This window comes from Sphaerodactylus townsendi, linkage group LG03 (assembly GCF_021028975.2).
Source record: "Sphaerodactylus townsendi isolate TG3544 linkage group LG03, MPM_Stown_v2.3, whole genome shotgun sequence".
Classification (NCBI taxonomy): Eukaryota; Metazoa; Chordata; class Lepidosauria; order Squamata; family Sphaerodactylidae; genus Sphaerodactylus; species Sphaerodactylus townsendi.
This window is the reverse complement of record NC_059427.1, coordinates 17972913-17987670: the sequence shown is the minus strand read 5'-3', so window position 1 is coordinate 17987670 and position 14758 is coordinate 17972913. Positions and strand designations below refer to the sequence as shown.

The 14758-nt window shown below is 49.9% G+C and overlaps 1 protein-coding gene across 1 annotated transcript; it reads right to left on the bottom strand.

The window, feature by feature from the left end:
• Positions 1 to 5986: 5986 nt before the first annotated feature.
• On the bottom strand, positions 5987 to 11295 carry LOC125427663 (zinc finger and SCAN domain-containing protein 2-like). Its single transcript, XM_048487200.1, has 2 exons — positions 11252 to 11295; positions 5987 to 8259 (listed from the first exon to the last, which is right to left on the bottom strand). Exon 2 carries the CDS (start codon positions 8246 to 8248, stop codon positions 6680 to 6682), a length of 1569 nt encoding a protein of 522 aa, XP_048343157.1. The 5' UTR covers positions 8249 to 8259; positions 11252 to 11295; the 3' UTR covers positions 5987 to 6679.
• Positions 11296 to 14758: the final 3463 nt, after the last annotated feature.

Genomic DNA, 14758 nt, shown 5'->3' with positions numbered 1-14758 from the left:
GTTCTTCGGAGCTCTCTCAGCCGCACCTACCTCACAGGGTGTTTGTTGTGACGGGGGAAGGAGAATGTAAGCCCCTTTGAGTCTCCTTACAGGAGAGAAAAGGGGGATATAAATCCAAATTCATCTTTTAGGGGAAAAGATAGATCTACCTGCCTGCCTGCCTGCCTGCGTGCCTGCGTGCCTGCGTGCCTGCCTACCTACCTACCTACCATCTGCTCCCATGTGGTGAGCTAGGGCCTGGTCAATTATGGCTCTCTAAGATCTCCTCTTGTTTACCAGTTTTCTGGGATGTGCTTCCTTCCTCTGAATACAGTTTTTGGGAGGGGCAGCATACCCACGGTTACAACAATACCTGAAGATTTTGGGAGTGGAGCCTGAGGAAGGCAGGGTTTGGGGAGGGGAGCCCGCCTTCCAAAGCAGCTGTTTTCTCCAGATTTATGCCCCCTGGAGATCAGTTGTAATGGTCCTACCTGGAGCTTCAGGGCAGCTGGGTGGCAAAAGCCTAGGCTGTTTTCTTGACACAGGGGGACACTTTTTGTGAAACGTGCGGGAGGTGGGGGATTTCTAAAGATGCTCCTCTTTCCCAGGATTCCTTTTAGACCCCCAATATATACACACATTCATCTAGTGCAGGGGTGCTGAACTCATTTGTTATGAGGGCTGGATAGGACACAAATGTGACTTGATCGTGCTGGGCCTCAGCTGGCAGCCCCCGCCCCACCAGCCCAAAAACAGCACTGAGGGAGGGGGTCAGCACTGATGGGGAAGGGCTGCCTCAGCTGGCAAGCTTGCCGCAAAAAAAAATGGGGCCCCTATCATTGTGTGATAGTTCTCTGGCTACTCAGCCTTATCCTTCCAAGGCGCTCCATGTGTATTTTCCTTCTAAACAGCTACCACAGTATTGCTTGGATTAAAGGACCCCTGCAGCTTTGCCTTATGGCACAGGTGTCCAACTCGTGGCCCTCCAGATGTTATGGACTACAGTTCCCATCATCCCCTGCCAGCATGATGCTGGCAGGGGATGATGGGAACTGTAGTCCATAACATCTGGAGGGCCGCGAGTTGGACACCTATGCCTTATGGGAAGGGAAGAATAGTGACACTGAGAAGGCTTTTCTTGAACCCTGCTGAGTTTTACCAGAAAAGAGGTGGTGAAGAAACCCCTCATGGGGTTGTCCCAGTAAGAGACCTTCCGAGGTGGTTTGCCGTAGCCTGCCTTTGTGTGGTGACCATGGACTTTCTTGGCGGTCTCCCCTCCAAGTATTAACCAGGGTTGACCCTACTTAGCTTCCAGAGCTGGGGCGAGTCAGGGAAAAAGGTGGTGGGGATGGGTTAATTCATTCTGCAGAAACACGGAGGGGGAAGAGGTTATGCATGGACAGAGTCATCTGCAACTAATTTCACAGCAGCATATTCCAGCACCTGAATACGGCAAACAGGAATGCATTGTGATCCACCTTAGCTCGAAGGGATGCACTCAGTGAGAAAAAAATGTAAGGTGAACATACTGGTAAAGCATACAGAGTGAATGTGGAAGGGACTGGATATCTCCAGTTATGATGAAGTTGCTTGAAAATGCGTGGGCGACCGAGCTCAGGACCCATTTGGGGGCCTGGAAAAGATAAGAACATAAGAACGAGCCTGCTGGATCAGACCAGAGTCCATCTAGTCCAGCTCTCTGCTACTCGCAGTGGCCCACCAGGTGCCTTTGGGAGCTCACGTGCAGGATGTGAAAGCAATGGCCTTCTGCTGCTGCTGCTGCTGCTCCTGAGCACCTGGTCTGCTAAGGCATTTGCAATCTCACATCAAGGAGGATCAAGATTGGTAGCCATAAATCAACTTCTCCATAAATCAATCCAAGCCCCGTTTAAAGCTATCCAGGTTAGTGGCCATCACCACCTCCTGTGGCAGCATATTCCAAACACCAATCACACATTGCGTGAAGAAGTGTTTCCTTTTATTAGTCCTAATTCTTCCCCCCAGCATTTTCAATGGATACCCCCTGGTTCTAGTATTGTGAGAAAGAGAGAAAAGATGTGCATTCTTCTACTTTCTTACTACTTTGGAGACTGCAACACTCTCAGTTCCACCAAGAACACTGCCATCGAGTGAACACTAACCTAACATCAGCAGTTGTGTTGACAAGCAGTCTTGAGGGTCCCGCAAAATGGGTGTCCGTAGGTCAAGGCGGCTTCTCCATCAAAACCTAGAAACAGCTCTGTTAAGATTTTCTTTTGTCTGCCAATTTTAAGGAACCATCACAGTGCCCACAACCGACCACACACACACCGGGGGGGGGGGGGCAGAGGTAGAGTTCACATGCTTCCACACAGCAAAACAAACAAACAAACAAACAAACACACAAACAAACAAACACACAAACAAACAAACAAACAAACAAACAGACAGACAGACAGACAGACAGACAGACAGACAGACATCACCCTGCAGGTAAAGTTTCTAGTTTTTGCACATGTAGATTTTATGACCTAGCACGCTATCCTTTGGCCAGCTGGAGACACTTTGGTGGCCAAGACAGAAACTCCACAGGACACCTACACAATGATGAAAGCAGATACTGAATACTCAGAACTTGTCTGCCCTAGGGAGGTACCCCAAAACTGAAGACATGTTGTGTCACCCTAACAGGAAGTCCAGCTTTTTGCCCTTTCTACCACCATTCGGAGGTGGTGGTGCCCTCTCCTTCGGCCAAATGTGCAGTAAGAAGCATGGCCCAAAGGGCAGTGATTTTCTCAGCCATCCTAGAGCACAGCAAGAGCAGGGATCAAAAGCACATAGCACAGTTTAGACAGGAAAATTACTTTGGTTTTAGCTGTGCACACTCAGATCCCCTTTGTCATGCTAGAAGAAGAGTTTGGATTTATATCCCCCCCTTTCTCTCCTGCAGGAGACTCAATGGGGCTTACAATCTTCTTGCCCTTCCCCCCTCACAACAAACACCCTGTGAGGTAGGTGGGGTGGAGAGAGCTCCGAGAAGCTGTGACTAGCTCAAGGTCACCCAGCTGGCGTGTGTGGGAGTGTACAGGCTAATCTGAATTCCCCAGATAAGCCTCCACAGCTCAAGCGGCAGAGCTGGGAATCAAACCCGGTTCCTCCAGATTAGATACACGAGCTCTTAACCTCCTACGCCACTGCTGCTCACTGCTACCAACAGCCGCTCTCCCAGTCCACCCCCCCCCCACCTGAGTCTCTACCCATGTGTGTGTGAAGTGCTCTCAAGTTGCAGCCAACTTTTGGGAACCCCTTATGGGGTCTTCAAGGCAAGAGGCTAACAGAAGTGGTTTGCCATTGCTGGCCTCTGCGTAGGAACCCAGATGTTCCTTGGTGGTCTCCCATCCAAACACTAATCAGGGCTGAACCTCCTTAACTTCCAAGACCTTCCGAGATCCGGCTAGCCTCGGCCATCTAAGTCAACCGAGATAAAATTCACTTAGCACCACATGTGGCAAATGATAACTTGCAGCATCCATTAAAATACCTAGGAATTTGGTAAGGGAGAGGCCTTATGAGATGGCCAAAGGGCTAATATCCTTTAAAGTAAAGCCGGAGCTTGTGGGTTACCATCGTCATGTTAGGTCTGTGAATGGAGATGTGATACAGAAATGCTTGCTTTTCCTTGAAGAGAGAGAGAGAGATTGCATACTGAAATGGGGTCCCCATTGGTTCCCACCAGGACAGTGACAACTTCTTAGAGTCCTCGATGCCTCCAAATCAGGAGGGGCTTAAGTAACTCCAATGGGATCCATCCTGACGGGGGAGGGGGAAGTAGGGAACTTTGGAGGGCAATTCTAAGCAGAATCGCATCTTTCTAAGCCCAATTACTTCAGCGGAGGCAATAACTCTGCCGAGGAGGGCCCCATGAGCCCCTACACAGAGAAAAAAAAAACTCCCCAAGATCCTCCCACCTTAGCAAGGACCCAAAGGGCACTGCAGGGGATAATGCTTCTAAATCTGCATTGTCCTCAGAACTGCTGGCCCCCACCCAGAATTCATTAGTTCTTTTGATCCCAACCAGCTACTGTGAAGAGGGAACATTCTGAATTCCAGAACTGATTAATTTTTAAAAAAGCATTCAAAATGCCATTCCTTCTCCCCCTGCCTTTCCTTTGTTCTTTCTAACACAAAGAGGTACACAAGATCCACTTTCTAACATGAGGATCAAACCCTTCCTCAGGAACCTCAGACTGCATGAAAGGCCCCTGGGTATTCTTCTCGACCTGTAAACTTGCAGTTGGAAGTCTCTGCCTGTAGGCGCATAGCCCTGTTAAAAGGATTTCTCTAATCCCGATAAGTATGATTGTTTCCTCCCCCCCATTATTCTTTTCCTTGTAATGGGGTGTTGGCAACCACAAAGCTGCTGAACAAGAATCATGCAGGCCTCAAGCACTACACTTTTCTTTTCTATTGACCAAAGATTCACAGCCTTGATGAATAGCCTTTGTACTAACTTACTCAGTGGAATTTGGGAGATATTAAATGATGTGTTCATTTAGGCCTTGTAATGCCTGCTGGCACCAGAAGTCTGTCCTTTTTCTGCTACAAACTAGAACACAGCCAAATGTTTAGGCTCTTTGTTTAGATAAGTGCGGCAACTGAGAACAATACTGATAAGATGGTGCTAGGTCCTAGTTCACAGGATGTCAGAAGTGTGAAATACTGACATCCTCCAATGAATGCATTAATATGTCCAAAATGTTTTGGGTAAAGGGAAGATCCTCCTCCTCCTTGAATGATTGACTGATGATGATGGTACTTTGGGGTGTATTCTTTTTCTGCCATTTTGATGTAACCCTTCTTTATCCTATAAAAGTAGGAGACCGCAGCCATTTTAGTGTGGCTCCTCTGATGCTAGCTTGCCCTTTGTTGGCCTGAATAAAAATATTTCTTTGATTTTATTCATTGTCGGCTTGAGCTTTTTGGCTTCAATATTTTGAACCTGTTACCCCGCAGTAACATGCCTGCCCCCCCTTTTTGTAATTTCTGTCCCTGGAAAGGATGGTGGTAGAGGTGTGGGCCATATCTGACTTCAGTTATCTTTGGAAAGAGACAAGTGAAACCCTATCAAGATCAGATTGTCCAGAACGTGTCCTCTGCTGTCCCAGAGCCTCCTTTCCCCCCCTTTGGCTCCCTTCAGCATCCCTCATCCACTGACCCCTTTACTCCTTATTCACACATGGATGTTAAACACTTGACTATGGAGGCATGAAGTGACTCACTAGCGTGAATGAGTCTCAAAACTGCTTCTATCCCACCCGCAAGTGCTTTTCAAATCAAGGGACAGGAAATCAGGAGGCAGGCAGTGTGCGTGTGGGGCAGTGATGACGAACCTTTTCGAGACCGAGTGCCCAAACTGCAACCCCAAACCCACTTATTTTTCACCAAGTGCCAACACGGCAATTTAACCTGAATACTGAGGTTTTAGTTTAGAAAAAATGGTTGGCTCTGAGGTGTGCGTTGGCTCTGAGGAGTAAGCTTGGTGGTCGTCGGTGGCTTTGCTTAGAAGCAACCGTGCAACTCTTGCATGTGAATCATGACCCTAGGAGGGTTTACTTAGAAGCAAGCCTCATTGCCAGAAACCAAGCTTACTACCAGGTAAAGGATAGCGCTTTAGCTCTTCACATGAAAATCAGTGGGGTTTAACAGCACTTAACAGGGTTACCTACACTGCTTTCCCAAAACTAGGTCTTAGGTTTAATGCTAATAATCGAGCCCAGCGGCCCAGGACAGCCTAGATGTGGGGGGGAGGGGGCACTCTGTTTGTGCGTGCCCACAGAGAAGGCTCTGAGTGCCACCTCTGGCACCCGTGCCATAGGTTCACCACCACTGGTGTGGGGTATACCCCAATATATGGCAACCAACAGCCCATTCCTCAGTACTGAAAGACTCTTGCCTCCTGGAGATCTTATTGCTGAGCCCTTCGGGGGCTATAAAGCCAATAAATAATAATAATAATTCTACAAGCTGGTTTGCGTATAAACAACCCCACCAAGTCTTTACTTTAATAAATGTTTCAAGAGTTCGGCCGTCACTCGGAACAGACATTGATCAAACGAGAGATCAGCGTAGTTTTCCTTTTTCTTTACTACAAACAAAAACTGAAGCGCTCTCATGGTTGCGTGCATCTCCCTAGTCTAGACATTTTGCTGCCGAGAGGGGGCTGCTCTCCTTTCCCTCGCCAGGTAGATTTCCTCAGCTTACAGGCCCTGTGACAGATGGCACTCTGCTTCTATTCCGTGAGAAGCGTGTTCGGGCACGTGGTTTCTCTGCCTCACAGGTCTGCTCTTTTTGCTGCGGTCAGCCCTGTCATGACACCAGGCCCTCTGCAGCAGACGGGGATGCAAAGAAAATGCGGCCCCAACGACAGAGCACCGTTCTGAGATGCTGCTTTCAGGCCAGAGTCGGCAGAAGGCAGCTTTTTGTGTGTATGTCGGTGCGGTGTGCGTCAGTGAAGTGAGAGTTACAAGGCAAGGAACATTCCTTGGCATTAAAACTATCCACAATACAACCACCTCCCTTTGCACAGTACAAATCCATTTGAGGCCAATTCCCCCCTCTCCCTTTTGAGAGTTTAAAAAGACAGCGCACAAGAGGTTAAGGGCCCAGGCGCTTCTTTTGCGCAGCCAATGTAGGTCCAGGCTAGGCTTAAGCTCCGTCCTCATCAGTCGGCTCCAGAGTAAATCAGCTGGGTGGGGACAGGTTCAAGGCCAGCATCTGTTTCCTCATCCCCCCAGAAATAAGTGACTAGGTTGTCAGAGTCCAGAATGGTGGCAGGCACAACGTTCGCTTTGACGGGGTTAAACGGCACGTTAGGGTGTGCCTTGTGGTGATGCCGGGCCAGGTGGCTCCTCTGAACATAGCCCTTTTCACAGTGAGAGCACATGTAGGGCCTCTCGGCCTGGTGGAGCATCTGATGCCTGGTCAGAGTGGACTTGCCGGCAAAGCTTTTCCCACAGATCTCGCAGTGGTAGGGCTTATCTACCAAGTGGATTCTCTCATGCCGGTAAAGCTTCGACATGGAACAGAAGCCTTCCCCGCACACCACGCATTTGTAAGGCCGATCGCCTCGGTGCATCCGCAGGTGCTTGTTGAGGCTCCCGCTGTGTGTAAAGGCCTCTCCGCAATCGGGGCACACGTAGGATTTCTCCTCCACTGGAGGCATCGGATGGGGGAAAGGGACTGGGTAGCTATACTGGAAGCTTTCCTCCCAACTGTCATTTTTATAAGGACTGTCCTCCTGGTGGCTCCTCTGGTGCCTGGTGACACTTGTACTACGGGTGAAGCTTTGTCCGCAGTCGGGACACTTGTAGGGTTTTTCCCCCGTGTGGGTCATCTGATGGGTAAGGAGGTTGAGGTTGAGGCTGAAGCTCCGCCCACAGTCGAGGCACGAATAAGGCTTCTCCCCCGTGTGGGTCCTCCAGTGCCGTGTCAGAGTCGACTTCCTGTTGAAGATGCGCCCGCACTCGGAGCAGGGATACATCCTGCCTCCCAAATAGAACTGCTGATGGAAAGAAGATTCAAAGGCCTCACCCAGACTGTCGATGGATGCGTCCCAGTAGTCTTTTGGATAGTCTCCCTGATACATGTCAGGTGTGAATGGGCTCTCGCACATGGGGTAATCCTCCGGACCCTGGGAAAGGCTCACTTCCTCGGAATCTTCGAAGAACGCTAGCTGGACTTCTACCTGCTGGTCTGCACTTCCTGGCTGGGCGACCTCCCCTTTTGTTTCCCCCTCCAGCATGCCCTTAGCTGGGGGAGAATCATTTGCCGCAAACATCGGCTGGCCAAATTGAGCGGGTCCATGCCGCTGGCACTTGGGATAATCTATCTCCAGCGGTTCATCGGAGCTAATCTCACTCGCACAGAGTCTCCCCTCGGAAATGCCTCCTTCAGACTCCTCCAAAATGGTAAAATGCAGTTCAACCTGCTGCTTGGGACCCGGCTGGGGATAACTCCCCATCCGTCTGTCTCTGGCTCCCCTCTCCGGGGCTGGGGGAAATCTCTGCCGCTCTGGCGAGGGAGACCGCGTTCGGTCCGAGTAAACGGATTCATCCTCCGGATCGGGCAGAGAGGAACTGTCCGGCTGCAGCTCCGCGTTAACGTCACAGTGCCAGAGCTTCCCCTGAGAAATGCCCCCTTCGGATTCTTCCAAGATGGTGAAATGCAATTCAACTTGAGGCTCAAAGTCCTCCTCGTCCTCCTGCAGGCGCTTCCCTTTCACGTCCTTCATTTTTCCATCACCTGTGGGGACAGGAGAAACCAGATGTCAGTCACTCCAAATCAAAGCCATATGGAGCAGGAACTAAATCCCACCTGCAGTGCAGGCCCTTCCCACCTACCACCACGTGCCATCTCAGCATGAAGAGCACACGTATGGGGAGAGGCCAATGAGCCAATGCCAGGGTGATTTCGACACTAAAGGCCTGTGATTTCAGAAGACATATGGGAACCCTACTACGCAGCAGTGGCGTAGGAGGTGAAGAGCTCGTGTATCTAATCTGGAGGAACCGGGTTTGATTCCCCGCTCTGCCGCCTGAGCTGTGGAGGCTTACCTGGGGAATTCAGATTAGCCTGGGCACTCCCACACACGCCAGCTGGGTGACCTTGGGCTAGTCACAGCTTCTCGGAGCTCTCTCAGCCCCGCCCACCTCACAGGGTGTTTGTTGTGAGGGGGGAAGGGCAAGGAGATTTAAGTCCCTTTGAGTCTCCTGCAGGAGAGAAAGGGGGGATATAAATCCAAACTCTTCTTCTTCTAATTCCTTACAATACGGGAAAACTTGCCTTCTGTACTTCAGCACCCAGTTTTAGGTAAAAATTTGGACAGTTTTGGCTCTCAAAAAGTAAAAGTGTTTCTAGCCCTCAAAGTAAGCCTGTCTGTTCACAAGACTGGCCAGTATACAAGTAATCCACCCTAGTAAAAGTAAAGTTTCCCCTTCAGTCGTGTCCGACCCTGGGGTACCACTGCAAGCCGTGATTTCATAGGCAAGCCGTTTTTGTGGGGTAGTTTGCCATTGCTTTCCCCGGCTATTCTTTACCCCCTAGCGATTAGCTAGGTACTCATTTACCAACCAAGGAATGGATGGATGACTGAGTTGACCATGAGCCAGCTGCCAGGATATCTGACTCACAGGGGGCTCGAACTCCTGACCATGTGAGTGGCAGTGCAAGCACTTAACCACTACGCCATAAGATGGACAGGTGAACTGGGGATGAGTGGAAATTCAAGGCCTATTGATCCAAATAGCCATGAGTGCGATGACTGATGTTTGGCAAAATACAAATCAGCTCAGGTTCTCAACTCAATACATTATTGACAGTAGATAGCAATTCTGGACATGGGCTAAGAATAAAACGGCTAGCACCATAATGCCTTCATATGTTTTGGCTCTGAGCAGAGCCTTTAAATAGGTACTTTTGAAATACTGTGTGTTGTTTTAGACAGGTTGCCTGTCTAAAAAGGACACAGGAGAAATGTTTTACCCTAAAGTACAATTATATGCATAAGTTCAGAGCCTGTTATACTAACTATAACAGTGTTTCCCGAACGTTTTTCCCATGGCCCAGTTATTTTAATACCTCTCCTCTGTGACCCACTAAAAAATTTATGGTCTATTTATTAGTAAAATAAAACAAATTTGAATGTCACCCAGCCCCGCGCTGGGCCACGTCATTGTCAGGGAGGCTCCCTGGGGTGCTGCTTTCGCCCCCACCTCCCTTGCGGCACCAGTGTCTGCCACAAGCCATGGCTCCGTCCCTGGCCCCTTTCTGAGTGGTCGGTTGGCCCGGGAGAAGCCCCGAAACTGATGTATCATTCTGGCTGATCCAGCTCCAGAAAAGGTGGGTGGTGTCCTCTGAGCAAGGTGAGGTGGTCGGCCCCAGGCCTGGACATTAGGTGAGCCAGCATTTTGCTTTCGTGACCTGGTGCCGGGTCACAACCCACCATTTGGGCAACGCTGAACTAGAACAATGCTGTTAGTCTTCAAGATGCCACTGGACTTCTGAAACCGGCACACTCTGGCTTCATACACACAAGCACAAGGGCTGGAGGTTCTTTGGCCACCACTGGCTGCTAAGGAAACCTCATGATCAGTCAGTGTTAAGCGGCAACAGAAGGCTGCCATCTTCCTCTCAGGCCTTGCTGTGCTACAACTGGACAAGCATTCCTTTTCTACAGTGCTTCATTGTGGGGGGATGGCGGCTCTAAGGGAAACGTCATGGTCTGGTTGAGAATGCTGCCGGCAGGGCGGTTCCCATCACGAGATGACATGACCCCCACCTCAAGACCCTCAGATGTGGATTCGGCCCAAAGAATGTTGACCAGGCAGACTTGCAAGCCAATACACATTCATCAATCACGTTGCTAGTGCATGACTTGTATCACGTAGCCCCTACTGTCTTTCTACTGATAAGAATGTAATAAAAGGTGACCAGGGACAGCTATCGGCAGAGTCGCCACTGGCCCTCTCCAACTGAAACCAAGGATCTGTGTCTGCGTCTTCCTTCACTTCATAATTGTACATGCATGTTAAATAAAAACCCACATGACCAACTGGACCATCTTCTGCAATTCTTCTCTGGTCCCTTGGATGTCCTACAGTGATGGCGAACCTTTGGCACTCCAGATGTTATGGACTACAATTCCCATCAGCCCCTGGGGTACCACCATCAGACCGGGTACCACTGCAAGCAGTGATTTCACAGGCAAACCGTTTTTGTGGGGTTGTTTTCCCCAGGTATTCTTTACCCCCAGCGATGAGCCAGCTGCCAGGATATCTGACCCTCGGAGGGCTCGAACTCCTGACCGTGTGAGTGGCAGTGCAAGCACTTAACCACTACACCACGCGGGTCCTGTGCCAGAGAACAGAGCATTTACCCTGTTCAGATCCTGTGCTCACAAAAAAGGCTCCTGGGTATTCAGCAAAACCGCACACCGTGCAAGACCTGGTGCCTCTGGAAAGGGAAGAGCTCTGCTTCCTGGAGGTGTCCAAAAGGTGCAGGAGAGAGGAATGGGAGCTGGGCTCGCTGATGCCACCCCTGCGATAGAAACCCAGCCCTCTTTGTCCTCAGCCAAGACTATCCTCCCCGGGGAAAGAATCTTTCCAGCTTGGAAAACAGCCTAATCAAAGGAACCGCCTGGAGGCAGAAGGAGGGGCTGACTTTGGCCTCCCCGCCAAGCAACAAAAGGGAGCGTGCAAGCCCGCCGGGCAATCTGCATCAGGGAAGGTGGGCTTACCTGCAATCCTGGCTCTCGGCTGCTTCTCTTGCAACCGCACCCCCTTCCCCCCTCCCTTGCATGAACGGCCCTGGCAACTTTATCCACCCCTTTCCCCGCCATGGGCTTGCCACGATGGCTGGATGTAAAGGGGGGGGGGGGGTTTGAAAAAGAAAGCCAAGCCCACCTGGGCGTCGCCCTGCCGGGGCCGCTCCTCACCTGGGTCGTGCTGGCAGGCAAGCGCAGCCGAGAGGCAGGCGATCCAGGGAGCTTCGGCTCCCACCTTACAAACGCCGATCCCCTCACCTGGCCGGGGAGCCGCGGCTGCTTTGCAGGCGAGCTCACTCCCGCTGCTCCGGATGCAGCAAGCGCCTGAGACAGGAAACTCATCCCGAGGCGCGGCAAAGAGAGAGCGCAGCCGCCCGGCCCTCCTGAACGGCCAGGGCCCTCTGGTGGCTGCCAGGCGTGGGGAGAAGCGAGGCAGGCAGGGCACTGTCGAAGGCTGGCACAGCTGGAATCACTGCTAGGATGTGGCGGGTGTTCCTGGTTGTATGGCTGAGTTCCAGTAGTATTTTCTCCTGACGTTTCAACTGCATCTGGCTGGCACCTTCAATCCTAATGCAGAATACTATAGTGTATATATATAGTGTGTGTACACACACACACACACACATGCACACACCCAAGATACTTTTTTGTGAGCACAGGATCCGAACCGGGTAAATGCTCTGGCACCCATCCTCTTTTCCAAGGGCGCTGGTAGAACATCACTATGTATGTACCCTGTTTCCCCGAATATAAGACATCCCCTGAAAATAAGACGTAGTAGAGGTTTTGCTGAAGTGCGAAATATAAGGCATCCCCCCCGAAAGTAAGACGTAGCAAAGTTTTTGTTTGAAAGCATGCCCAACAAACAGAACACAGATCCTCTGAAGATGTCAGCCACAGATGCAGGCGAAACGTCAGGAGAGAATGCTGCTAGAACACGGCCATACAGCCCGGAAACCACACAGCACCCAAGAACACAGAAAAATAAGACATCCCCTGAAAATAAGACATAGCGCATCTTTGGGAGCAAAAATTAATATAAGACACTGTCTTATTTTTGGGGAAACACGGTATAAAGCATCCCCCGAAAGTAAGACGTAGCAAAGTTTTTGTTTGGAAGCATGCCAGCTGTGGAGCGGAAAAATAAGGCACCACCTGAAAATAAGACATAGCGCATCTTTGGGAGCAAAAGTTAATATAAGACACTGTCTTATTTTTGGGAAAACAGGGGTATGTGTGTGTGTGTGTGTGTGTAATACCACACACACATATATGCCACCATCACTGCTGCAGGATCCAGACACAGATGGGATGGAACTGCAGCCAGGCTTTAGCGATGAACCTTTTGGGCTCAGCGTGTCAAAAGTTTGAAAAACGCCTCTGTTGGCGTGTCACCCCCCTCCAACAAAAGAGAAACAATTCTTTACATATTTGTTTATTTTTAAACATACAGTGCAATCATGTGCCGTGCTATGTATCATACAAAGAAACATCAAAAAATTGCAAACATGACTTAAACCCAGGCAGGGAGAATAGTTGCCAGGTGTCGGTGAATGCTGGTGTGCCGCCCAAAATGTTGTGGTGTGTCACCTCTGACACACGTGTCAAAGGTTCGCCATCGGGGTCCCCGAGAGAGACTTGCCCCAAGTAAGCATAGCAGCCTGAAAAGAGCCTTCCCCCACACCTACACAAGGAATTCACATACGCATGTGTATTTGAAACAGATTTAAAAACATAATTGAGGGGCAATACCTGGATATAAATCGCACGCCCCATTGCACAGAACTGTTACTCAACATGTGAACCAAAAAAAAAAATCACTACAAACCCAATGGTACGAGCATTTGCTCCAGTGTGAACCTAAACATGTTTTTTTTAATCTCTAGAATGTTGATTTTATTTTCTACTTCCTCCAAGGTTCTCCCGCCAATATCCTCAGAACAACCCTGTGAGATGGGCCAGAACTGATCTCTTGCTTGGCTGATCTCTTGCCTAGAATGGGAATTTCTTTCTCAGGTCCTAGTCTCTAACCACACTACCAACCCAACTGAAAGCATGTGGGGGGGGGGAGGGGGAGGGAAATTGGATGCTAGGAGTGGTGTGGGGCTATGCCTGCGGATTTGCCCTCCCTGGGGCACTTGTCCCAGAAGACGGGTGGATTTGTCAGCAGATGGCTACTGTGGCCCTTCCTGGTCCTGGAACGCAGTGCTGAACACCTTGCCAGCATCCCGGCACCCTGGCTGCTAGCATAACTGAGGCTGCCCAGGGGCATGGCTGGCAAGGGACTGGCACTAGTCGGCTTCCACCCAGCCATTGCCCCTGTTTCACTGGCAGCTGGGGCTGTGGACGTATGCCACCGAAAAGGTGTCGTAAGTCCATTCATGGAGGTTTTCTGGCAGCAGGAGGCTTTTGTTTTTGGCCTCACCATGCCATTGGAAGGCACTGTTGGGAATGACATAGTGAGACGGGCACGGAGTTGGACTAGATGGCCTGTGTGGCCCCTTCCAACTTTACGATTTTGTGTATGAAATCCATGCCAACTCTGTCTAGCGGTGGTGAAATCTCAGCCCAAGAATGGGGAAAACCTGACGATGCCTACAAACTACGCCAGAACGCAGACGGCGGCGTTTCTTTTTGTAAACACATCCAGCTCTTTAACCCCTACGTTTGCTATCTGCACACAACACATATATGAGATAAATCAACATACATTGGGGGGTGGAGGTGGATCAACCAGAAGACACTGGCCCTACACCTCACGTACATATGATGATAGGCTCATGAGCAACGTGGAGGAATGTATTTCACGACTGGAATCAATTGGCCATGGAGTAGAGCACAGCTTGTTGTGACATGCCTCTGAAGGTGCCAGCCATAGCTGCAGGCGAAATAGTAGGAGAAGCTACTGGACTCCAACCACACAGAAAACCACAGCATCTGACCTGGAGGAAGTATGCAGATGCATGTTATTTCCCTGTGGTGTGGAATATTTGTAGAGCTGTGTTCCCGATTGCCAGGAAAGCATCAATTACACGTCCTCTAAACATGAACGCCTGCGACTGTGTCGGTACCCTCATGCTTGCTCCACCTCTAAGCGCACTGATGTGACATTTTTAGAGCAATGACGCGACTGTCATGCTCTTAAAAGCTATACATACATTCCAGAAAATACTCTTCAAAAACTTTAATGTAAATTTATTTTGAAAAAGCTTCCACCAACCTTAGATCACTAAAATATAAATGTTTTCTTAAAAAAATGTTTTCTTAAAAAAAAAAAGAATGGAAAGAACGTAAAAGAGATCAGTTCCCTCTGAGGAAATGGTAGGTTTGGAGGACAGGCTCTATGGTATACCAGTGAAACTGAAGCCCTAGAAGCGACATCACATCCCCACAGAGCTCCCTCCCCTGTCCAAACTCTCCAGGCATTTTGCAAGCTTGTGTTGACAGCCCCACCACTATACCTCCCTGGGTTTAGGACAA